The 25,326-nt window shown below is 48.5% G+C and overlaps 1 protein-coding gene across 1 annotated transcript in view; it reads left to right on the forward strand.

Annotated features, from left to right (window-relative positions):
• The window catches only part of Arid1b (AT-rich interaction domain 1B), a 303,451-nt gene extending 284,113 nt beyond the window's left edge, over positions 1-19,338 (forward strand). The window contains exons 13-19 of the mRNA XM_055615931.1: positions 1,907-2,045; positions 2,284-2,459; positions 7,167-7,317; positions 9,567-9,663; positions 11,317-12,100; positions 14,118-14,248; positions 16,189-19,338. Of these exons, the coding sequence (XP_055471906.1) occupies positions 1,907-2,045; positions 2,284-2,459; positions 7,167-7,317; positions 9,567-9,663; positions 11,317-12,100; positions 14,118-14,248; positions 16,189-17,910 (3,200 nt within the window). The 3' untranslated portion in view covers positions 17,911-19,338. The remainder of the gene's footprint in view (positions 1-1,906; positions 2,046-2,283; positions 2,460-7,166; positions 7,318-9,566; positions 9,664-11,316; positions 12,101-14,117; positions 14,249-16,188) is intronic.
• Positions 19,339-25,326: the final 5,988 nt, after the last annotated feature.

Consider the following 25,326-nt stretch of genomic DNA (forward strand, 5'->3'; position numbering starts at 1 on the left):
GTTTGTTAGCCTGCAAGCTTAAAGCCACCACTAAGTCTCCCACAGCTACAGCGGGCGGCCACAGGGGCTATGCAGCCCGGCAAACAGCACTTATGCATAGAGCTGTCACTCTCTAAGAACAAGTTTTCAGTCCAAAGAAAACTCCAGCTCCCCAAACTCTATAAACACAGCCCGCATATCCAGAAATGAGCTCAAGCTGGACTGTGACATCTGATGGTTAGAGAAAAGCTAGCATCCTCAGTAACTTATGAAACTGGGCTCCATTTCACAGAAGGAGCCATTTCCCGTACCTCTGGCAGAAGGGCAAATGACTGCCTGTTGTTGCACATCACAGTGCGTGTGAGTATCACATAGTCCCCTGAGTATCACAGGAACCTGTTACACATTCCAGAGTCCGCGCCAGCACGCCGCCTCCCCAGGCTTCCCTCTGTTCCTTTCATAATAGCAAGGTTTCCCCTGCCCTGCAGCTCTCACTGTGCTGTCTCTATTCTGTATCCCCTTCTAGTCTCCTCTCTCACAGATAGCCCTGGCCTTGTCCAGTCTGCTGGCCATTTTCAGCCTACTTTCTCTCTTTGCTCTGGATTCTTCCAGATGCCTCTGGCTGTTCTCTCCCATATAGACAATAAAAACTTTAACCTTACCATGGAGAGGTCATGTGGGAAGTTTCTTCACTGTGCCCCTCACATACATAAGTGATGCCCACCTTTGCCATTTCTGATCCCTTCATTAAGTAATGAAGTGAGACTTGCTTAACCTTCCCTTACTCTGCTGTAAAACAAGCGTCAGGGTGAGGCTGGAGCCTTCCACAGGAGAGCAAGTGTCGTTCGTTTCTCAGTGGTGCTCACAGTCGTGAGTGGTTGTGCAGGCACCATGGCGTGGAGCTGTGTGGGCTGGATCAGTTTGCTACTTAGTGTTCACCTGTTGAAAAAAGCTCAGCTCCATCCGGCACAGCTTCATCCAGTACGTTCCCATCTAGTGAGCACACCGAACCAACATCCATCTGTTGAATATCTAACATGCTAAAGACTGGTAGATGATAAAGTGGGAGCTCCTGAAATATTGTGGTTTTCCTGTAAAGCAAGGTTAATCCCGCTGGAGTTTTGAAAGGGCTGTCTTCTTTGCACTATTGTTCTGAAGTAACCGAGGTTGAAGCAGAGTCTCAAAAGTCTGACAGCAGCATTGGAGAACTGCAGGCTGGCATGATGTGTATTTGTAGTAACAAATCCAAGTCATGGTTTGAATGATAGTGTTTCCAATGATAGAGCATAGGTGTCCAACTACTGAAAAGATACTAAAATGATGTAAGGCACCTGTTAGCCTACCAAACTACTTCTCAAATGCAGACATTCCCCACTCCCGAAGAACCAGTGTTCTGAAGCTCTGCATTACAGACCATGGAACTCACATGCCAAAATGTTCATCCCATTTCTGCTTTATTTACATTTAGAGTATATCCAACAACACTGAATTGAACAGTTTTCTGCCGCCTTTTTTTTTTTTTTTTTTTTTTTTTTGGCTCCTTTTCCCCGGGATAAATATCCCAGGAAGCAATTACCCAGTCAAACATACAACTATGTTTTATGGCTCATAAATGAAGTATGCTTCTAAATCGTTTATTTAAAAAAAAAAAACCTTCATTGGGTGCTGGGGGTAGAACATAGTGTACAGAATCGGCCTCACACGTGTTAGGCGCTGTCTTCAATCCCTGGATATGCATGCTTGCTCTGGTTCCCTCCCTTTCCCTCTGTCTCTTAACAAAAATAGTGTATAAGTGACTGATTTTTCTACAGTATTGCTATAATTCCAGTGGTGTCTTACTTGTAATCCTTCCATATACCTGGCTGTGAAAATTTAGCGTGATCAATAACTGTAGCTTTTCCCCTTATTTTCCCTTGACCATTGCTAGCTAACTCAGGATCATTACAAGGCCCACAGACTCCACAGTCAACCGGCAGCAATTCAATGGCAGAGGTACCAGGTGATCTGAAACCACCGACCCCAGCCTCTACCCCTCATGGACAGATGACACCCATGCAAAGTGGAAGGTATGTTCTGAGGACTCTTGAGATGTTAACGTCATTTTGTTTTGTTTTTGGAGCAAACTTAATAGAAAAAAAATGTCCTTTCCTGATTAGTTTCTAAGTGTTTATGGCTACTAGTTTTAGCAGGTGATTTACTTTGGGCGGTTCTGTTTACCAGTTTCGAGAGTGGCTTATTTCCTGAGCACAGTGTGTGTAGATAGTGCTGCAGCGACCTTCAGCTTTCATCTTTTGTTTCTCTTAGAAGCAGTACAGTCAGTGTGCACGACCCATTCTCAGATGTGAGTGATTCCTCGTCGTACCCAAAAAGGAACTCCATGACTCCAAATGCCCCGTACCAGCAGGGCATGAGCATGCCAGACATGATGGGCAGGATGCCCTATGAACCCAACAAGGACCCTTTCAGCGGAATGAGAAAAGGTGCGTGGGCATGTGCAGGAGGCTTTCTTCTCTCCACTGTCTTGCAACCTATTCAACGGGGCCGGTTCTAAGTACCTGCCATTCAGTAACACGGCCTCATTCCTTGCTTAAGCTCTAGCCGTAGGATAACATGGCTTCTCTGTGCCTTACTTCCCTCATCTAGAAATGATGAAAACAGTAGAGCCTGCTTCAGACTGTAAGGATGAAGTCCACACACGAGAAGCCAGTAGAAGAACAGTGGACACCTGTGGTCAGGACACCCACTGCCCAGCGTTGTCAGCAGTGTGTCAACATGAACTATGCACAGGGCAGGGCGCCGCGCAGTTAAGAATACTGGCTGTTCTCAGAGGACCAGGGTTCAATTCCCACCACCGGCATGGCAGTTCACAACCGTCCACCTCCAAGTGGTTTGATACCCTCAAACAGACAGGCGTGCAGGCAAAACACCAGTGCTCATAAAACTAAATAGTTTTTTTAAAGAGACACTTAGGGAGTAGTGTGACAGTTGAGCCATAGACGCTGGGCTGGAGTCAGATATGAGCAGTAGAGAGAGGCCTGCTGTGTCTCAGAGGGGTGGTGAATGAGTGAGGACTCTGAGCAGTTGTCCATGGCTTGTTGGGAAAGGGCCAGAGCAGCAAGAAGCTTGGTGTCTTGAGCATCTGTGCAGGGGCCTAGTCAAGAGGCTGTTGGTCTGGAGCTGGGCAGAGGTGGCCTTCAAGGTGTGTCTGCAGCAATGGGACCCATGAGCTCAGGGAGCATGGGAATGTCCGGGCCAACAGAAACACCTGGGCTGGGTCTTTAGCCCTGGGCAGCCCCAGGGAGTGCATGTGCTGAGGTGGTGCATGCCAGCATCAGGTAGGAACCTAGCAGATTGCTTTTTGGCGTTCACCCAAATGTAGTTAGGTCCTGTCAAATTAAGTCATCATAGGAGTATTCTTTACATACAGGAAAGATTGGGAAGATGTTTTAGTGGCAGTAGCTATTCTGGGACTTCTTAAGAAATGTATCAGACTTAGATGTTGGGATACACTAAAAAAAAAAAAATCCTTTTGAGACAGGTTCTCACTATATAGCCCTGGCTGACCTGAAACTTCTTGTAGACCAGGTTGCCCTCAGGCTCAGAGATCCACCTGCCTCTGCCTCCCCAAGTGCTGGGGTTAAAGGCGTGCACCACCATAACAGCTATGAGTTTTATGATACCCCTGAGTGGAGAAATGCATAGAGCCCCAGTTTGGGTTTGATGCATATTATGGACTATAAAAATAAAAGGAGAGACTCTCAGAAGTCTCAGCATCAGGTGTATACTAGCAAGCAAATGAGATTTATAATATTTTAAATGTATTTCAGGTAAGAGTTACATAAAGAAAATTGATCTGCAATTGTTCCTTTAAAGAGACTCAGGGCTACTTCTGAGCAAAGGTTTCCAAAAAGTATGCTAAATCCAGTAGCCTCGAGATCCAAAAGCCTCGTGGGTGTTTGAAGGCGCTAAATTGCCATGGTGTGAGAATGCTTTCGAGTCTGTATCCCACCTTTAGTCTACAAATATCGCAGTAATGTGGGGAAGGTCATCGCTGGTGTTTGGAGTGGGCCTCAGGGCCTCCTCCAGGCCAGCTCTGTACCCTGCTGTGTGGCAGGTGCCGGAGACCGTCCTTTGCTCGTCCCTGCCTCTCTCCGGTAGGAATGAATTGAGAGGCTGCAGGTGGCTGCGCAGGGAAGGCACTCTCTGCACAGCCGTGAGTCTGGATCTCCAGCACCCACATAAAAGCTGGCTGTGCTGGTGTACCCACAGCTGGTACCCTGGGAACCAAGACAGGAGGATCCCCAAAGTTTGCTGGACAGCCAGCCCAGCCAAGTTCGTGAGCCCCACATTCAATAAGAAGGACCTCATGTCAGAATGAAGATGGAAGATTAGAGGAAGACTCCTGACACCACAGGCTTCTGTGTGCACCTGCACACACGCAAGCAGCACAAAACGAGTCTGGGCCGTTGGGGGAACAAGGAGGCAGCTGTGTTATGAGGTAGTAGGCAGAGAGATGTGTGTCTTCATCGACCATGGAAGCCATAGATAAGCAGCACAATCCTTGTCTATTTCAGTTCAGCTGCTGCCTCACAGCACTGGGACATTTATTACCAAAATAAAGCAGAAACAGTCCACAGAAAACATTTCCTTAAGCTCTTACTTGTAAGTAAAATTGCTCCTTCTTCAGTTTGCCATATTCTGTGAACTTAGACCAATGTCGGCGGAAACCAAGACATCCCCATGGTTGCTGCAGCAGTCCTGCTGTCGTCGCTGTCACCGGCCCGTGACTCGGTGGTGCAGCGACTCAGCCTCATCCGAGGGCTGTTACTGTGGAGCCAGCCTTGCCTGCTCACTACCTGCCTGTAGCCTCTCTCTCTCTCTCTCTCTCTCTCTCTCTCTCTCTCTCTCTCTCCCTCCCTCCCTCCCTCCCTCTCCCTCCATAGTACCCAGTGTGTTCAATTGTCTGTTACTTTACGCATACATAGCAGTGTGGTAGCACTGGATGGGTTGTTTCCTCCCATTCTGCTCCTACAAAAAAAAAAAAAGGAGAGCAGTGATTGCTGCAATAAACTGTCTCCATGATTGTGACATTCCCACAAGATGGATTCCTAGAAGGTTTATTGAGTCAAAGAATAGGAATGCAGTGCCTCGGCTGTCCTTTATTGCATAGGAAACTGACCCCAGATTCCCTGACTTCAGTCAGCAGAACTTCAGTCTGTCTCGTGGCTGTGTCATCCGGGCCTCTGGGATGCCTGATGTGGGCAGAGTCTCACTCAGGACCCAGCTGGAGTCTGGGGCCTTTCTGTGTGGTTTCTGGGGTGCCTTTGCTGTGGAGAAGGAGCCCCAAGAAGATCCACAATAACAAGCCCCATGGTGAGCTTGGCGAGCATTTACTGGCATCCGTTCCCCTGAGCCTATTGGTCAGCACTAAGCTTGTGGCCTAGCCCAGTGTCATTCTGGGAAACCATGGGCTGTGAATGCAAGGAGCTGTTGCTCCTCTGGGTGCCGGGGGTGGCTGCCTGCAGCAGGTCCGGCAGAGGTCACAGCGGTTGGATGCACCGGTGGGCGGATGCAGGGGTGTGGGCCCCGCTTCCCACGCTGATTCTTACCAGCCGGCCGAACAGCTGCCAATCAGATTGTGACTCACTTTTTTTTAACTTTTTCAGTAAGGCCACACACCTGTCACATGTTGAGTGATCTTAGTTTCCTTTTTCTGTGAACAGGCTTTTCCTGGTTTTGATTTACTATCTTTTTTCCTCTTGATTTTTTTTTAAGAACTCTTTGCATAGTAAAGAATTAAACTACTTAACTTCAATTATGCTGCTTGACTTCTGCCTATCTCTGTCTCTATCTACGAAATGGAAAGTAATCTCGGAACTGGTTCTCCACAGGTTGGTGTGACACTCCTGCTGTGGCCTCAGCTCTCTGCCTGGCCCACGGTGTGATAGCAGTGACTCAGAAAACTTGCCTCACCTAGAAGTAGCTGTAGTAGAATGAAGACAAGCAGTAGCCATGGAGCAATCAAAGCTTAGAACATTTGCTATCCTTGCAGGCCAGTCTGGACTTAGTACAGTTTTCCTCAGGCTCTCAGCTGATGGCTCATTTGTATATGCAACCTTATTGGTGGCTGGCCTTTTGATGGAAATAAGCCACAGCTCATCCCATCTTCAGCTGTTCTTTGTCTTCTTTTATTTTTTAACTGTATGTGCATATGTGCACATGAATGCAGTGCCCCCAAAGGCCAGAAGGGGGACCTCAGATCCCTGGAGCGAGTTACAGATAGCTGTGCGCCACCAGCCGCTGTGGATGCTGGGAACAGAACTCGGGTGCTGCAAGTGGCAGTGAACCACCTCTGCAAGCCCCTGAGCTGTGGTGAATGCATGTTTATGTCAGTATTTTCTGGCTTGTCTGTGTAGAGGTGGAAACTAATTTAAGTACATATTTCATGTGTTGCTTATGAACTCTTTGTGTGCTGGTAGCATGTTTATGGTAACATAAACATGAGGAGCCTCTCTATGAGCTTCCACATTGCTGTGTGACAGGAGACACAGGCTACACCTATGACAGCAAAGATGTAGGCTGTCTGTGGGGTCAGCCAGGCTGCAGGGTAGGCCTGGGCCATTGCCCTCAGTCCCATACAAAACCAAAGTGCTGGCCAGGACTCAGCTTCTGAGCTCCGGCTCCCTTCAGGTTCATTCAGGTTGTTGACAGAGTTCATTCCCTCATCTCTTATGGTTATGGGGCCAAGGTGACCATCATATTGTTGGCTGTTCTCTGTCCACCCTTGCCATGACAAGGCCAGTAGGAGAGTCTCAGATAGGCTCCATCTTTAGCCTTTAGCCCCAGACTTGAAGGGTTGCCTGAATTCTCCCCTTGGGTGAATGAATGTAGTCAGCTATAACTGTCACTACATCTGTGAATCTCCCTTGCCACAATCCACAGCTCAGCCCGTTTCTGGGTCCTGCCAGGTCAAGGTCAGAGGCTCATGCAAAGCAAACAGCAGGGACGCAGGTGTCCTTGAGACCATCACTAGGATTCCGCACCCTTGGGTGGATTTCATATCTTTTCATTAGGATTGTGGTGTTCTGTACAATATGTTGGAGCTACTGAAATTACAAGAAGGAATGTTTAGGCCCTTTGACTTTTAGAAGTACTTAATTCTGTGCTTTTTATTTCAAATGTCACAGTGCCTGGAAGTAGCGAGCCCTTTATGACACAAGGACAGATGCCCAACAGCAGTATGCAGGACATGTACAACCAGAGTCCCTCGAGCGCCATGTCCAATCTGGGCATGGGACAGCGGCAGCAGTTTCCCTATGGAGCCAGTTATGACCGAAGGTGAGTGTCAAAAAGATGACAATGAGCCAGTTTACCAGAAACTACTTTCCTCGAATGCACAATGCTAAGCCATGGCGGCTGAGCATCCAGGGACAGCACAGCGAGTAACTTTTTTGTAGCCACCACTGATGACCACATAATGTCCAGTGGCTACTTACAGTTCTTCATGAAGAACTTAGTCTCAGACCATCTATGGCTGGTATTCCTTAGCAGGTGTTTGGCGGCACACCTCAGGTTCAGGTGTCCTGACAGTGGTCTCTTCCCTTAGAAATCAGGAGCCACTAAACACTGTGTCAACCCTCCACCCTCCCACCCAACACCAGCTTCTCTGAGACAGTTGCTGTTACCAGTGTGAGACACCGCCAGCTTTCTAGGCTTTTGAGTACCAGGCCATCCACCCCCCGCACTCCTTAGGGATATCTAGGGTCTCACACTTGGCTCTCAGACTTGGCTCTTGTGCTCTCCAAGTTCTGGATCAAGAGTGTATTTTGCTCTTAACAGACACCTGAGAAAGCCTACCAGTCATTCAGATGCACAAGAGCCTCTCCAAGGACGCCATTTTGCCATCCACATGGCAGCTGAGGCTACAGGAACACCCCCAAACTGTGATTGTACTTTGGTGAGAAGACAGGTGTCACAGGAAGGGGCTCTCTTTGTAAAGAGATCTCTCACCTGTGCCAAGGCCTCTCTTATCCTGGCCTATTCTCTGCTCCACTGAGCGAGATGGTTAAAGCATCCTTTAGTGTGGTCCTTGTGTATAAAGAAAAAGCATGAAGCACGCAAGAAGAAAAGGTCTTGTCCTCTTTGTGGCCACACTATGCTGATAAACGACAGGACTGACTGGAGCCCCTTCCTCCATGATCCCGGTATGGTTACTGTCTGCCCAGGGCAGCCCAGCCACATCCAGGCCCTCTCACCAGCACACCTGCCAGAGACAAGGGAGGGGCCATGAGTGGAAAGAGCTTGATACTGAGGAATGGGTGTGAAAGATCACAAGTGAGGTATCTTCCCGGTATCTTCTGGGGGGCAGGCTCCTTGTTAAAATGCAGCATCACTGGTCACCAGGGAGACAGGTTCTGCGATCTGGTTTTTCCTCATACCCTGGCCACCTGTGATGGATATCTCTGTTGGTATCTCCTGTTTTCACTGAGCCACCACGATGTCTAATGCTTGGAATGAGGGTTAAGTTTAGCCATTGTGGATCCCTCGTGCATAGGATAAGGGTTCATTTGAGTCGGCTTTGGTTTTAGGATCTAGTAAAAGCTAGGGATTTTTCCCCCAGTGAGATTAGACAGTTGTGTAAAGACAGACATGTGTAGAAGCTCTCCAGTAAGCTTGCTTTCCTGTCTCTCCTGCAGTGTCTGGCTTTGACTCATCCACATCAGAGCATTTTCCTTCGTAGTTGACAGTCTTCTGAAAAATGTTACTGCCCACCTTAAGTTTATCCTTGTCAATTTTATTTCCTTTTTCTAAACTTCCTTCAAGAGTCTTCCCTTGTCTATTTGCATATGGTAATCTAATTTCTTTTTTATTCTTATTTCTTGTCCAGTTACTCTTCCCTCCTACAAGATTCAGTATTTATAACTTAAACTAGTTTATTGTCAAAGCTCCAGATCTATTTCACAATTCCTAAACGTGGGAGCAGTTGAAAATGAGCATTATCTGTTTCTGTGTGAAAATTTATAAGAGCTCATTTTCGTCGCTGTTAGTGTCCTTTTCTATAGCCTTTGGAATCAGGAACTGAAGAGATTTGACCTCCCCTCTGCTGGGTGTTAGCGTCTGCAGACTCACTCCTGAAGTGTAGCTTTCAAAACTGTGTCCTCAGTGAGGACATAGAGGATGGGTGTGTCATCCGTGTTCTGCTGCTTCTGGAAATCTGCTTCTGACCCTCTCGGCTGCTTCTTGCTTCTCACTCCCATGACAACACCTGTGGTAGTTGCTGGCGGCAGCTTCAGGGGATGGGTGGGGTTTCCGCCTCAAAGGAAAAGGCCAAAGCTTGGACAAGCACACACAGGGCCCTGCCTGTCCAACCGGTATCCCTCCGACACCAATTAGCAACAGCCTGAACACGGAGTTTGGCTCAGCTCCTGAGACGGGTGTTACCATCCCTGCAAGACGCTGGAATAGAGCTGTGGCCTCCTGTGGTGTGTGTGACGAGAAGGCAGAGCCTTGGGGTAGTTTCTAGAAATGGGTTGTCCGAGTCTGTGTCTGCCTCAAGTCCCGTATAAACTAAGTTTTCTTTGCTCTAGGCATGAGGCTTATGGGCAGCAGTACCCAGGCCAAGGTCCTCCCACAGGACAGCCACCGTATGGAGGACACCAGCCTGGCCTGTACCCACAGCAGCCGGTGAGTTGGCCAGCGGCCATGGGTCTGTTTCCTCTTTCTCTGCTAGAGGCTGAAACCCAGAGTTGACTTTCTTGTGAAGATTTGGGGAGGGCTAATGGAAGCATAGCCTTACTGAATAGTCGGGACTTAGCCAGAAAGTACTCCTGGGATCTTGAACTCAGAAAATTAGAATAGCTCTTGACATGTCGCGTTCTAAGATACATACAATGTGCTGGACTCCTGTCTGTATTCACCCTCCCAGGCCCACAAGTTCCAGATCCACGAACTGGGCCAACCACAGGTCAAAAGAAAAACACACAGAGCATGTGTGTGTCCTTCATCACTATTCTCTAAACAAGGGAGGCACAGCTGTTACATAGCGCTCACTGTATCTGAGTGTCTCAAACGACAAATGGCAGTATGTGGATGGTACAGAAGCTTGAGTCTGTCGCCCAGGAACTTGAGTGTCTGTGGATGTGGCCCCAGGGTTCTGGAAGCAGTCTCTGTAGATACCGGGGACAACCGGATGTTGTTTAGTTAAGTCCACTGCAGGGCAGAAATGCACCATACTTTAAAGAATACAGTAAAGGAAACATGGACTGTTGTGGAGCAGGACTGAAAGCTCCCTCTTAAAACAACATCTTGGTAACACCTACCCCAGCGGGCAGTACTCTCTTTGCTGCATGGCCCACTGCCCCCTTAAAGGGTACTCACTGAGTTTTTTATTTAAAATGATAAATTAATGGCATATTTTGTAATATTTGTTCCCATGTATGCTGGCTCACAGCATCCTTCATAGCCAAGTTATACAAAATCCAACCTTGCAGACATCACAGGGACCCTAAGAATGGAACTTCTAGTGTGGCCCTTCAGACTTTAGGCTCTAGTTGTTTCTGAAAAACTTTTTTGATTTGGGATTTCTCTCTCAAACAAAAAATAGGAATTTTCTTTTTAGAATATTTTAATTACAAAGTCATTTTGAAATACTCATTACTTCTGGAGTTTAACCTATAACTAGCAAAGCCACGTATTATAAACAGTTTGAAGTAAAGGGAAATAGCACAGTGTACCCCTCAGGGTCTCTTCCCTTGCCATCAGGAAATCCCACCCACCTTCTGGGCACTGGCGAAAGCATCTCCAGGAGTGGAGCTCAGTGGAAGGAGTTGTGTGCAGGCTCCAGTAAGAGTGTCATGGAGAACTGAGCCTGGACAAGCTGGGTATCTGGTGAGGAGCCAGGATATGGACAGCAGGTGTTGTGGTCTAGCCTGAGGAGCTGTGTCAGTATGCTGTCATCTGTTGAGGCCCAGGAGTCCCTTTAGCCCAGATCCTCCCAGGATGGTCCTGGGATATCCAGTTTGCCTTAAAAGGCAGAGCACCCTGGCTCCTGGCTCACCTCAGGTCCATCCCATGTGCTGCTATGCTGGTCATGTACTGTCCCTGTATCGCAAGCAAGGAGAGGGGTCCTTGCTTTCAGCAAACATGGGAACCCTTCCTGTGAGTGTGACACTACTGAAATTGATGCCTAAATCGTTAGTGCTTGCCAGTACATAGGAGCGTCCCATATTGTTCTGAAATGAACATTCTACCCAGTAATAAGTATTTTGCATAATTTGAGTGTGTGAGATTATACCTCTAAGAGTACATCAGCGTGATCTGTCTTTATATGGATTTCAGAATTACAAACGCCATATGGATGGCATGTACGGGCCCCCAGCCAAGCGCCACGAGGGAGACATGTACAGCATGCAGTACGGCAGCCAGCAGCAGGAGATGTACAACCAGTATGGCGGCTCCTACCCCGGCCCGGACAGGAGGCCCATCCAGGGACAATATCCATACCCCTACAACAGAGAGAGGGTGCAGGGCCCGGGCCAGATGCAGCCACATGGAATCCCACCTCAGATGATGGGTGGCCCCATGCAGTCTTCCTCCAGCGAGGGGCCTCAGCAGAACATGTGGGCAACACGCAACGATATGCCTTATCCCTACCAGAACAGGCAAGGCCCAGGCGTCCCTGCACAGGCACCCCCCTACCCAGGCATGAACCGCACGGAGGATATGATGGTACCTGATCAGAGGATCAATCACGAGAGCCAGTGGTCTTCTCACGTCAGCCAGCGCCAGCCTTACATGTCATCTTCGGCCTCCATGCAGCCCATCACGCGCCCACCTCAGTCATCCTACCAGACTCCACCGTCACTGCCAAACCACATCTCCAGGGCACCCAGCCCCGCCTCCTTCCAGCGCTCCCTGGAGAGCCGCATGTCTCCAAGCAAGTCTCCCTTCCTGCCTGCCATGAAGATGCAGAAGGTCATGCCCACAGTCCCCACATCCCAGGTCTCGGGGCCGCCCCCTCAGCCGCCGCCAATCAGAAGGGAGATCACCTTCCCTCCTGGCTCCGTGGAAGCATCACAGCCAGTTCTGAAACAAAGGCGAAAGATTACCTCAAAAGATATTGGTAAGAATTTGAAAGGGTTGTTCTGGAAATGGATTGTTTTTGCAATCTAAAACTGTTTGACATATTTCCCATCCCTCTCAGCTGGATGAGCTTCTTAATAATACAGATTGTCAGGATACTCACATAATGGGAGCACTGCTTAGAAGCCACTCAACTGAGTAAGAAGAAGGCCAGAGAATGGCCTGAATCGAAATGGCACCTCTAGGTGCAAAGGTTGCTTATGGAAGAGACCAGGGCTCCAGGGCAGACTCAGGCCTGTCACAGGCTGTGTGCTGGCTTGAGATTTAACCGTAACCAAGCCACTTAATTTCAGCAGTGCATGCTTCAGAGATCCACTGTGAGGAACCTGAAGGCAGCCGCTCTAATGGCAATGTGAGGTGAATTTCCATGGGGAAGGGTAGCAACCTGGCTGTGCTGGGTAGATGGAGAGAGCTGCTTTGTGGGACATTCTCAGCTATGATATATGGAACTGATGTAATCCACACAGCACTGGCAGATACAGGCCAAGGAGTGCACCTCAGCTGAATGCTAATGCTGCTCCAGCCCTCTGGGAGAGGGTAGGAATAGTAATTAGCACTCTGGAATGTCTGGGAGCAAACACAGCTTTTTCTGCGCCTATTTTGAAATTCTTTTAACACAGCATCGGAAATAATAGCTCTTGGTTTTGTAAGAAATTTTTTTTCAAAGATTTTGAAATCACTTGCCTTAAAATAATTTATAATGATTAGAAAATTAAAAGATATTTAATTAATGATATTAAGGATGTTTTCAATTGTTAGACATTTAAAAAGTACATAATAAGAAAAGTAGGGTATCTAAGTGGGAGCTGTAGGGAGATTCTGGGGTACAGATACTGAGCCCAATATTTTAGAGAGCTTAAATGAACTGGACGTTTATATTTGTGTGTTTAAATAGATGGCACATCTATTTTTTAAAACTTACTTGTTTTAGATGGTGTTTTGCCTGCATGTGTGTCTGTACTATGTGCATGCAGTGCTCAAGGAAGCCAGAAGGAGCTGTCAAGTCCTCACGGAGTAGAGTCACAGATAGTTGTTAGCTATGGTTTGCGTGCTGGGACCCTAACCCTGGTCCTCTCCAAGAAGTGTGTGCTTAGCTGCTGAGCCATCTCTCCAGCCATATATGTCGTTTGTTTGTCTTCCTTTTACTCCATTTTCTATCAGTGCTTGGGAAATTTTATTTTCAAAAGTCTGATATATTGTGTGACAAAAGTCATGTTTTCCTCTTTAGAAAGCTTGTAAAACCAAGCCACAGTAAAGATGTCTTTGGGTACCCCTTCCCTCACCCCCCGCACTGCACCACATGTAGCTGTGGTGAATGTGGTAGACCAGGCTCCGTCGCTCCCTCAGGTCACATCACAGTCCCGGGCAGGCCACTGCAGACTCAGGACATGGGGAGCCCCCAGTGTAACCCCATCCCTGGAAAAGCTGACTGCTCTCATCGAGTCATCACTTTTCTGCTGGCAGGAGTGGGAAGAGAACAGAAAGTGCAGACCGTAGTCTCCCACTTCTGGGCTCAGCCACATCCTGAGACGCAGCCAACACAGTGCCTGTGCGGCTACAGCAGGGCATGGAAGTGGGAGAAAACAGCTCTGGAAAACCAAGACCTTTGTCTGAGGTTACAGTGTGGGGATGACGTTTTCTTCCAATTCTCCAAACTTGCCAGGCTTCTGAAGATGCCACCTTGATGTCCTTTTGAGTGGAGAAGGCAAAAACAGCCAGCTATGCTGGGATTGGCAACCCTGGTGCTCCTGTACCGACTCATAGCAAGGGTCAAAGAAACACCAAGACAACAAAGATCATGTTTGCTGGCCAGGCCCACCCACAGCTAGAAGCACTTGGGGTCCTGTTTTACCACCACAGCGAAAAAAGCTTAAAGAGCAAAATATCCCGTAGAGCTGCAGTCTCCCACTGTAGTCAGATGGCCGTGCGTGGCTGACTCTGCGAGCGTTTGTTTTAAGCTGTCTGCAGTGACCACTCTACCCCCTTCTCCTTTTCAGTCACTCCTGAGGCGTGGCGTGTCATGATGTCCCTTAAGTCGGGTCTGTTGGCTGAGAGCACGTGGGCTTTGGACACCATCAACATTCTCCTCTATGACGACAGCACTGTCGCCACCTTCAATCTGTCCCAGGTGAGGCAGCCACAGTACAGCTGGCAGCAAGTTAGCCTGTTCTCAGTTAAGCAGTGCGTGTTTGTGCTGGTGGTGGGGTAACCCCCCCAAGACTTCAAATCACCTTAATCACTGTAGTTGCCTGAGTTCTTAGTCTAGGATAATTCATTTCCTTCTTCAGGGTATGGGGGGGGGGGGGGGTAAAGAAAGTGTTGCATGGAGTGAACAGGCCAGTAGGAATGATTAAGACAGAACATGAAATGGTAAGTGATGTCAGTTACAGAAAGTACTTTTCAGAGCAACTTAGTATCTTTTTGTTGCTGTTTTTTAGTCATTTGTTTGAGGCAGGTCCTCACATCCCACCCTGGCCTTGAACCTGGTATGTGGTCTTGAACTACCAACTCCTGCTTCCATATGCTGGGGTTGTAGACATGAACCACCACACCCCATGCTGCGTTTTCCCCAGAGAAAGTAGGTAGCACGTGTAACAGAATAGCTCATTGGCCTGTGTCCCCACGGTCCCTGAAGTGACGCCTGCCCATGCCGCCTCCAGCTCCGCCCTCCCACTGCTGCCTTTCTCCTGCTTGTTTTGAAGTAGTCATTTGAAATCTTGCTGCTGCCATCCTCTGGAAACCCTCCAGTTCAGAGCTGGCCTTAGAGTGACCTCCAGCAGTCTGACTGACAGCAGGGAGCCGGAGAAAAACGCCAGAGTAAATTGGCGGGCTGGGAGGGTGCAGGCTTTAGACATATTTAGGATAAAAATGAGAGAAGTTTGTTCTTCCTGTGGGGTCTACACAGCTCAGCCACCTGAAGACACTGGGCTGTCTGGTTCTCCCCCCGCCCCCCGCCTTCACTGGGTCTTCAGCATGGCCGCAGAGGCACTTCCCAGCCGGTGGAATATACTAGCATGTGGCGAACATTGCATGACATGTGTTCAAGAGAAGCTTAAAATCATGTATCAGCCTTTTCTAGAACCTTCATCCTCACGGCAGGTGAACTCGGACTGGCCTCGCCTGTTTATGCCCAGGAGTGCTTGATTAACCTTCCCTTTTTCCCAGGAAAAGGGGAACCTGTGAAAGGAGGGAGAGCCCTCCACCCTCACCTGGAAGAGTACCTTCAGGGTCAGGAAAGCAGCTGCTTGGCACAGCTCACGGCCCTCACCCCAGACAGGCACCCCTAGCCCCTTCCTGGGAACAGACAGTAGATGTGAAGGTGTGGCTAGTTTCCATAGTGTCTGTCACACACAATCCTCCTTGCTTGTCCTCATGGCCTGAATGTGGCAGGCTACGTGCTCGATCGAGCAGGGCAGGCAGGGGTGCTCGGGCTTGCAGAGGCGTTGACTCTCTTGCTAGAGGCTCTTGTCTTTCATTTAGCATTGTGAATAACTGAAATGAAAAATTGCATTTTATGAAGCAGTCTCATTCATTTATCAGGGACTAAATTGATTTGTTTATAATTTTCAGCCTTTATGAGCTACTACATTGTTGAAATTATCTCCTCCAAAAGGTATAGAGAGAACGTAAATTAGAGCAACCGGTGGCACCTGAGACAAAAATAACCATAAAAATCCTAAGAATAATAGCCATAAAAGCCCAGCAGGCGACTCCCAGATAAATAGGAGAAGAGCAAATAGATTCACTTTGGGTGCTAGAGTCTATGAAATCCTCAAGCCTGCTCCTCCCTGTACACAATCCCTAAGTCGCCCAAGCTGCAGAGTGGTGGCGTCCTCCCCACATTGGAGCTGTGGCCCCAGAGAGCTAGTGCCGGTCCTGATGTCAGCTGTTAGAGAACCTTAGACCGTCATCAGGAAGGTGGCTCTCAGGTGTGTGTGCCCTCCAGGGTCTGGCCGGAGGACACTAAGACTGTACGGAAGTCTTTATCCAGAGCTGCCCCAGGCTCAGGCCTTGTGCGTCAGAGCTGCTGTCTGACGCTGTACCTCTTCTCTCTCTCCTCTTCTCTAGCTTTCTGGATTCCTGGAACTATTAGTAGAATACTTTCGAAAATGTCTCATTGACATTTTTGGAATTCTTATGGAATATGAAGTGGGCGACCCCAGCCACAAAGCGCTTGATCACCATGCGGGGAAGAAAGATGGCAGCCAGTCTTCTGGAGACGACTCTGGGAAAGAGGAAGACGATGCTGAGTGTCTTGATGAGGAGGAGGAGGAGGAGGAAGATGAGGAAGACAACGAAAAGATTGAGTCAGAGGGGAAGAGCAGAGCTGCCCCTGCTGCTCCAGATGCCACCGCGGACCCCAAGGAGACACCAAAGCAGGCCAGTAAGTTTGACAAGCTACCCATAAAGATTGTCAAAAAGAACAACCTGTTTGTGGTGGACCGGTCGGACAAGCTGGGCCGCGTGCAAGAGTTCAACAGCGGACTCCTGCACTGGCAACTGGGGGGCGGAGACACGACTGAGCACATCCAGACCCACTTCGAGAGCAAGATGGAGATCCCTCCTCGCAGGCGTCCACCTCCACTTCCAAGTTCCATGGGTAGGAAGAAAGAGCCAGATGGCAAAGGTGATTCTGAAGAGCAGCCAGAAAAAAGCATCATTGCCACCATAGATGATGTCCTCTCTGCCCGTCCAGGGGCCCTGCCTGAAGACGCCAACCCTGGACCCCAAACCGACAGTGGCAAGTTTCCCTTGGGAATCCAGCAGGCAAAAAGCCACCGGAACATCCGGCTCCTGGAGGACGAGCCCAGGAGCCGGGACGAGACGCCACTGTGCACCATCGCACACTGGCAGGACTCACTGGCCAAGCGCTGTATCTGTGTGTCCAACATCGTGCGGAGCTTGTCTTTCGTGCCTGGCAATGACGCAGAGATGTCCAAACACCCAGGCTTGGTGCTGATCCTGGGAAAGCTGATTCTGCTGCACCACGAGCATCCGGAGAGAAAGCGGGCACCACAAACCTACGAGAAGGAGGAGGATGAGGACAAGGGGGTGGCCTGCAGCAAAGATGAGTGGTGGTGGGACTGCCTTGAGGTCTTGCGGGATAACACACTGGTCACGTTGGCCAACATTTCCGGGCAGCTAGACTTGTCTGCCTACACAGAGAGCATCTGCTTACCCATCCTGGACGGCTTGCTGCACTGGATGGTGTGCCCGTCTGCGGAGGCACAGGACCCCTTTCCCACCGTGGGGCCCAACTCAGTCCTGTCGCCGCAGAGACTTGTGCTGGAGACCCTCTGTAAACTCAGTATCCAGGACAACAACGTGGACCTGATCTTGGCCACACCTCCATTTAGTCGGCAGGAGAAATTTTATGCTACGTTAGTTAGGTACGTTGGGGATCGCAAAAACCCAGTCTGTCGAGAAATGTCCATGGCGCTTTTATCGAACCTTGCCCAAGGGGACGCACTGGCGGCGAGGGCAATCGCTGTGCAGAAAGGAAGCATTGGAAACTTGATAAGCTTCCTGGAGGACGGGGTCACGATGGCACAGTACCAGCAGAGCCAGCATAACCTCATGCACATGCAGCCCCCACCTCTGGAACCCCCTAGTGTAGACATGATGTGCAGGGCGGCCAAGGCTTTGCTGGCCATGGCCAGAGTGGACGAAAACCGCTCGGAATTCCTTTTGCACGAGGGTCGGCTGCTGGATATCTCGATATCAGCTGTCCTAAACTCTCTGGTTGCATCTGTCATCTGTGATGTACTGTTTCAGATTGGGCAGTTATGACACACGTGAGAAGGCACGCATGTGTGAGTGAAGATAGAGGGTCACATATAACTGGCTGTTTTCTGTTCTCGTTTATCCAGCGTAGGAAGAAGGAAAAGAAAAATCTTTGCTCCTCTGCCCCATTCACTATTTACCAATTGGGAATTAAAGAAATCATTAATTTGAACAGTTATAAAATTAATATTTGCTGTCTGTGTGTATAAGTACATCCTTTGGGGGTTTTCCATTTCTTTTTCTTTTTTTTTTTTAACCAAAATTGCTGTCTAGTGCATTCAAAAGTCACTTTTTTCATAAATTTCCTACCCTCCCACCCCCCACGTTGTATTGCAGTTTGGGGGAAGTGAATTGACATTAAAGAAAAAAAGCTTTAGCAAAAAAAATGAAAAAAAAAAAGCTAAGATATGAAAATTTTATCACACTGAGGCAAAAAGGTGAAAGGAAAATTTATCCTTGAATTGATTTCCTATGAATTTTATTCTTCACAGAATGAAAAGCAAAACTGCATCCCGTCACCCAAAGCTCTGTGCAGTAGAAACTTGTAGAGGTTCAGGTACAGGGGCTTGAGGAGGTGAGGCAGTCAGTAGTCAGGACTCTGCGAGATACTGCTTTCTCCACAGGAAATGGGTATATTAGGCCATGAGCAAAAAACTTAAAACTTAAAAAAAAAAGGCTCTTTGAGTTCGGAGTGAAAGTGTGCTCCTAACAACAACAGTGGAGTTGCCTCCTCACCACTGCCGCCATGGACGGGACAGTCCACGGGACAGCTCTTCACAATTCCTTTCGTCATTTTTAAATATTTTTTTACTGCCTATGGGCTGTGATGTATATAGAAGTTGTACATTAAACATACCCTCATTTTTTTCTTTTCTTTTCTTTTTTTTTTTTAGTACAAAGTTTTTAGTTTCTTTTTCATGATGTGGTAACTACAAAGTGATGGTAGATTTAAATAATTTTTTATTTTTATTTTATATATTTTTTCATTAGGACCATATCTCCAACAAAATGAAACAAAAAATACAAAAAACAAAAACAAAAAAAAAAAAGAGGGTAATGTACAAGTTTCTGTATGTATAAAGTCATGCTCTGTTGGGAGAGCGGCTGGTTCCAATTTGCTTCATGAATCAAGGTGTGGAAATGGTTGCATATGGATTGATTTAGAAAATGGATACCAATACAGACAAAAAAAGAAAAAAGAAAGAAAAAACAACTAAAAGGAAGAAACACAACTTCAAAGATTTTTCTGTGACAAGAATCCACATTTGTATTTCAAGATAATGTAGTTTAAGAAAAGAAAAAAAAAAGAAAAAAAACTTGATGTAAATTCCTCCTTTTCCTCTGGCTTAATGAATATCATTTATTCAGTATAAAATCTTTATATGTCCCACATGTTAAGAATAAATGTACATTAAATCTTGTTAAGCACTGTGATGGGTGTTCTTGACTACTGTTCCAGTGTTACTAACGTGGCTGAGTAGTGATCAGGCTGTTTATGGGAAACGGGGGAAGTGTACCGAAACGGGGGGAGTGTACCGGCCACCTCCTGGGAACACGGGAAGGGGGGGGGGGGGGGGCCCGGCCACCTCCTGGGAACAGGGGGGGGGGGGGGGGGAGTGTACCGGCCACCTCCTGGGAACGAAGCCCGAAGGCCAGAAGGGACTCTCAGGGTTACCTCCTGGCGGTGGGGAGCAGCAGTTGGATTTTTTCAGATTGTTTAGCTAATTAGGCCTTCTTGAATCAGTCAACTGTGGCAACACTGAGGTGTGATTTCCCTGGTGGGTGGGTGTGGCCCTTGCTGGCCTGGAACCTAACCTCCTGCCTCTCACTGTTCTGTCTTTGTTTTAATCCCAGTCCGAATTTGCCCTGCTTCTTGTGTGTGCCTCCAAGTCTCTCTGTACTTAGTGTACTGTGGCGTGTACGAGATTTCTACTGTGTGACGTTAAAAAGGATGTGTCATATTGCATGTGGTGTACCTAGTGCCCAGCGGTGAGCCTATTTCGGGGCGTCCTCTCGTCCTCTGGCCTGCCCTCCTGTGTGCTCGCGCTCCAGTCCTCAGCTCTGATTGAAAGTGTGTCTTCCTGGTCAGTGACTGGACCAGTCGGTCTCTCTGAAGCTGCTGCCTAATCGTGCTGCTAGCCCGTCCCTTCTTCCTGCCCTTTTCAGTCTACACGTGCAGTCCCTCCCACACCTGCTGCTTTGGTCAACCTTGCTCACACTGATGTCTGGAAGACAGACAGGAACACATACTTGTAACCAGGGTGAGATGTGTTTCTGGTGTCATGAGAAAGAAATTATCTTTTCCTGCCAACAGTCCCACCACTGAGCAGCCCCACATCACTTCCGCAAACAGGTCTAGGTTGAATTAAAATCCATTTGTAATTGTGCAGCTTTTAATACATCTACTTGCAAAGAACAGATTGTAGTGTTCCCCAGTGAAAATACGGAGATGTGTAAGAGAGAACTCAGTGGCATTCTCATCTCTCTGCAGACTTTGAATAAAAGATACAGACAGACTCTAAAGGTACCAGGACCCCAGTCAGAAGGGCAGTCTTTGTGAGAGTCAAATGGCTGTACTGCTGCCGGTCCCCGAGCAGACCGCTGGCACATACTGACACGAAGCCCCGTGTCTAGGCTGTCCTGGGAAGCCTCGTCCCTCCTCCACTCTCGCCCGAAACCAGCTTCTGGAAACCCACCAAGGATCTTCGTCCTGCCTGTACTGAGCTGCTGCTCTCTCCTAAAAGTTAGTTGTTTTCTTTCCCAGGGTTTTCAGGAATTTACAGGATGCTCATATTCTAAATGTGCCAGAGAGAGAGAGAGATGCAAAGAAAGTTTAGTATCTTGGCATAATGCGATAAAGTTGAATCTATTGGTATTTGGATGTTTTTTTTTTTAACTTCACATAAGAGATTATTGGGTGGCATTGGTTAAAAAGTAGCTCTTTGAGTGACTGAGCTGGGTGTACAATCCTTTTTCACTTGGCTGTTTAAAGACTAGATACGCTTTCCAAGCTCATACAGAATTCCTTTTGACAGAGGCAGTGGGTGATCTCAGACAGTGTAAGTTCCTAAGCACCCCTTCTGGAACCTGGGTAGCCTTTTCCGTGAGACTCGCCCATCTCAGGCTGTGTGCTGGCCCCATGTGTTCACCCCACGAGGAAGGGAGATCGAGGCAGACAACCCCTCCCTGCTGGTTGCAGTAGCTTCCTTAGGGAGCTGAGCACACAGCTCAGAGCTACCACCCATGCACCCAAGAGAAGTAAGCTTGAATGTCACGGTCAACACAGTGAATAAAGCGCTAGTGAATATTTCTGATAGTGCTCTTCAGTCTGCTAAGATAGGATGTTATTCGTTAACGCTGCGGAGGCCTGTTACCTAGAGACCTAGGCTCCAAGGGGCGTTATCATCAGTGGGAAATGGCCCTGCTTCCGTTCCAGTCAGATAAATCAACTAACTAGTTCTTCACATCTAGAAAGAAGGTGAGGCTGTGGCTGCTAGACTCCCAGTGCGCTAATAGTCTCATCTTACAGTCTGAGGCCCTGTCTACCAACTCCCTAAAGTGTGCCTTGCTCCCTCTTGGGCTTTTCATTGGGATGTAGAAAGATAACGGATGGTTCTCAGGTTCCCAGTGCCTCAAAACCAGGTAACCAGGTCTGGGACTACAGAACCTACCAAAGCGAGGCAAAGGCTGGGTCAAAGCCAGTGCTTTCCTCAAACCTGCACTACCTCTCGCCCTGAAGTCTTAGAGTTCCAAATTAACATGGGATCTGAAATGTGAGGTGATGTTGGGAGTGAGCAAGAGTTCACCAAATTGTCAAAACTGAAACCATTTGTCTTCCCAGATCTAGCCTTAGGATTTGAGGTTATACACTAGGTTTTCCTGTTCTAGGAAGCAGAGGCCTCGGGAAGAGACCCCATACCTGGTCTCCAAGAAGTTTGATCCATACGGAGCCTATTTATTCTTGAGTGTTTTCCTTGTGGGCCTGGAACTGCCCACACCCTGTTTTGGTGGGGGTTTTTGTTTGTTTGTTTTAAACATGGCTCAGGGATTTTATGAAAATGCACTGTATTCTTTAGGCAAGCTGAGATGCTCTCATTACCAGAACATTGGAGCATCTCTAGAGACTTAAATCCTTTAACCTCAGCCTTGTCTACCCTGTTGAACTGCTGAGGACTTTATCAGCTGTTTTCTTTAAGGCCTTGGAGATGTTGTGGGCATAGATTCCTCGGCGTACGTGCACGCTCAGCATTCATTTGCCCAGTGCCCTCAGCATGGGCAAATGCTAGTTTTCAAATAAAGCCTCAGAGACTGTCTTGCTGTTTCGATAACCTGTCACAGCTGGTAACTTTTCATAGTTGAGGCGAGTGGCCTGTTCCCTGCCTGACTTCCTGTCACAGGTCATCCCCCAAACTTCTCTGTTGACTGGCATTTAGGATGGAAGATCCCACCTTCTTTCCGGGTCTGGGCCATGAGTCTGTGAAATATACCATGCCCATACAGCTCCACTACCCCACCTTGCTTTTAAAAAGAAAATCTTCCAAATGTCAAATGTGGCAGGTGACTGCTCACAGTTTGACTCCATGTTCCTGCCATGGGACATACACAGCAGAGTCCCTAAAGACAGCAGGCTTCATCCTGCTTGGCCACGTCGGGCTGGGTCTTTGCACGAGGGGTAGTTTCAGGACACGCTTTGACTCTGTTCGTGGAAAGCTTGGATGAGATGATGACACTTGGGCAATTCTCTTCTGCCTGACTTTGGCATTGAGATGCCCCAAGCACCATGTCTTGTACTGACCAAATTTTCCCAGAGTCAAGTACTGAATATGAACCCTGGCTCTAGAAGACATCCATCAAATGATCAGCCCTTCAGCAGGGACTGCAGTTTCTGTCTGCATTCCGGTAAGTAATAGATGGCATTTAGTTGATTTCAACACTCGTAACTGTTCACCTGAGCATGATCCCGTCTATCCTTCCAAAAGAGCAAAGGCCAGCGCCGTGCTGAAGCTGGGCCCAAGCAGAGACCTAGAATGTCCGTGTGCACAGAATCTGGAAGAGGCCATGAGCGCTGAGAACAGAAGCTGTGGTGTGTGGTACCTGTGGGTCAGAGGGGAGGGGTCGCATATGCTTGTGAGCCTTTCTTGCATTGCTCAGGAAGGAACCTCAGGCCCGGTACATGTCTGGCCACCGCTGTTAAAAGAGCATTAAACTTGAGCCAAGATCAGGAGGGTCTGCACAAATTCTGGGTCCTTTTCAGGGTCTCCCTTCTGCTTTTATCTTAGTAATCTGTAAGAAACTTCAAGGAAGGATGTGTTTAATGTAAAGGAGGAAACAGTTGCCGCCTCACTGTGGAGACTTCTGACCTGCCTTGCTCTCAGAGTCATGTTTGGGCAACACTGGGTGAATCCACTACACAGGTAGTTTGTCCAGGCCCAAGGCTCCCAAAGGTACCAGACGTGTTAATTTCCCACATGAACTTCTGCAGATCCCTTATCAATCGGTGTTTAAATTTCTTCAAAAATTACTTGGGGCTTATGAGCTCCCATAGATAATGCATTGAAAAACCAGAAACTTGCATGAATCTGGCCCTGCGTGCCTTTTTGGAGGTAGAGATACAGGGCCATCCATGCACATGTCTACAGTGAGTGGACATTTCGCACTGGTCACTGAGGTCACCAAAGCTGTGTGGGGACTCTTGGCACATCTGCCCATATATGACGGCCATCCTCCCTGTTGGATGGTGCTTAGAGACCTGATTTTGAGATTTTCCTGTCCCGTGTCGCTCTTTAGTTCTTTATTGTACCTTAAAAGAAGACAGCCAGAAGACAAGTGACCTCCGGGGCAGCATTAAGGGGCTAGCGCCAGCCCTTCAGTTTGGCTCCTGCCTGAATAATGCTGGCCCTTCACAGGAAGGTGCATTTTGTGTGTTTCATGCAAATAGGTTGAGCAGTATTTTTAAAAGCACAATGCTCGTGTTGTTGGTTCTGCATTTTTTGTTTTCACCAAATGGTATGAACATATAGCTAGCACTTCCTGAGCCATGTGATGTGAAGGGAGCAGCCTCCGGTGGCAGAGAGCCAGGACGATTTATTGAGACGAGTTGCGATTGTGAAGAGGAGCTTGCAGTGAAGGCCTCCTTCAGCCAACTTTTTACCTGCAACCCCCTCTCCTCACACGTAATGTCCGATGGCTGGTGTGGCGGGAGCGAGGGATAGGAATGGATCTGGGGGAAGTCAGGTTTGGCCCATTAGTGGATAGTGGAACACGGAAGTGCCTGGTGTCTGTTTCTGCAGTCAGGTGTGTAAGCCGGGAACTGAAGCTACACTTTGGAGAACCTTCACTTTAACCTTCTTGCCTGGCTTGCGTTGTGGAGCCAGAAGTCGGGGTTATGTGCTTTCTCTCACACAGTCACACTTTTCAGCGCCCCGCCTCGGAACAACTCTGGGCTGCAGACCAGCTTGCCGCATCTACCTACCTGAGTCTTCTGGACCTCCAGCAAGAGCTCCTACCCACCACTGGAGCACTCATTGCTGAACAAGGGCTCCCAAGTGCCCCCCGGAGCAGAACCAGCTCCAGCTTCCAGGAGGCCAGGATTCTTTGGATCCTTCCATGATCTGGTCCTAAGATACTTGGTGCCTTCACCCCCAGCAAAACAGTGGCCAGAGCCTGAGCCTGTGACAGACGCTTCACCAACCACCATGCTTTCCCCTCGAGAAAACAAGTACTGACCATCATTTATGCCCTAAGGGGAACTTTAGAGAATGGTGTGTGCCATTCTGCCAGGCAGTGCTGCACAGTGGTTCGGCATGCTATGACATGATGCAGACAAGGAACCTAGCCCAACCTGGAAGGGCAACCTGGGAAGATATCCTTTCTAAGCAGGGAGACAGGCATGGTCCTGGGCATCCTGATGTCTCGAAGAGACCCAAAGCACTCATGTGCAGGCTTGAGGCAATCTGAAGGAAGAGCGGTGGTGGCACAGATCACGTTCTCTTGTTCCCCCTGAGAAGCTGGCCCTGGGACACTGCTGGAAGATGTGAGTGTTGGAACCTCAGCCAGGTGCACAGTTAGGAAGGTGCAGCTGGGAGAAGTAGGGCACGCTTGGCAAGTAGCAGGAAGCTCGCAGGGCGCAATCTAGGTTTCTGGGGACTGAGACAAAACAGCCCAGAGGTGTTAGAAAGCAGAAAAGTGCACGAGGGAGACAAAAGGGAAAGCGATGAGCGGCTGTAAGGCACCAGCACAGCAGGGACCTGCTTGTCCACAAGAGCTTTCAGAAAGCTTTCACCTGGACTCCAGCCCCACATGGTGCCTCCTCATCCATAAGCCCCTACGTTCATGTTTCTAGCCTAAGGAGTTAGCCTCCCTCTGTTCTGAGACTGAGAAAACTGAGCCAGACCTAACATTAGGCATTGCCATATTTGCCTT

This window comes from Psammomys obesus, unplaced genomic scaffold, assembly GCF_907164565.1.
Source record: "Psammomys obesus unplaced genomic scaffold, mPsaObe1.curated_primary_1811, whole genome shotgun sequence".
Taxonomy (NCBI): Eukaryota; Metazoa; Chordata; class Mammalia; order Rodentia; family Muridae; genus Psammomys; species Psammomys obesus.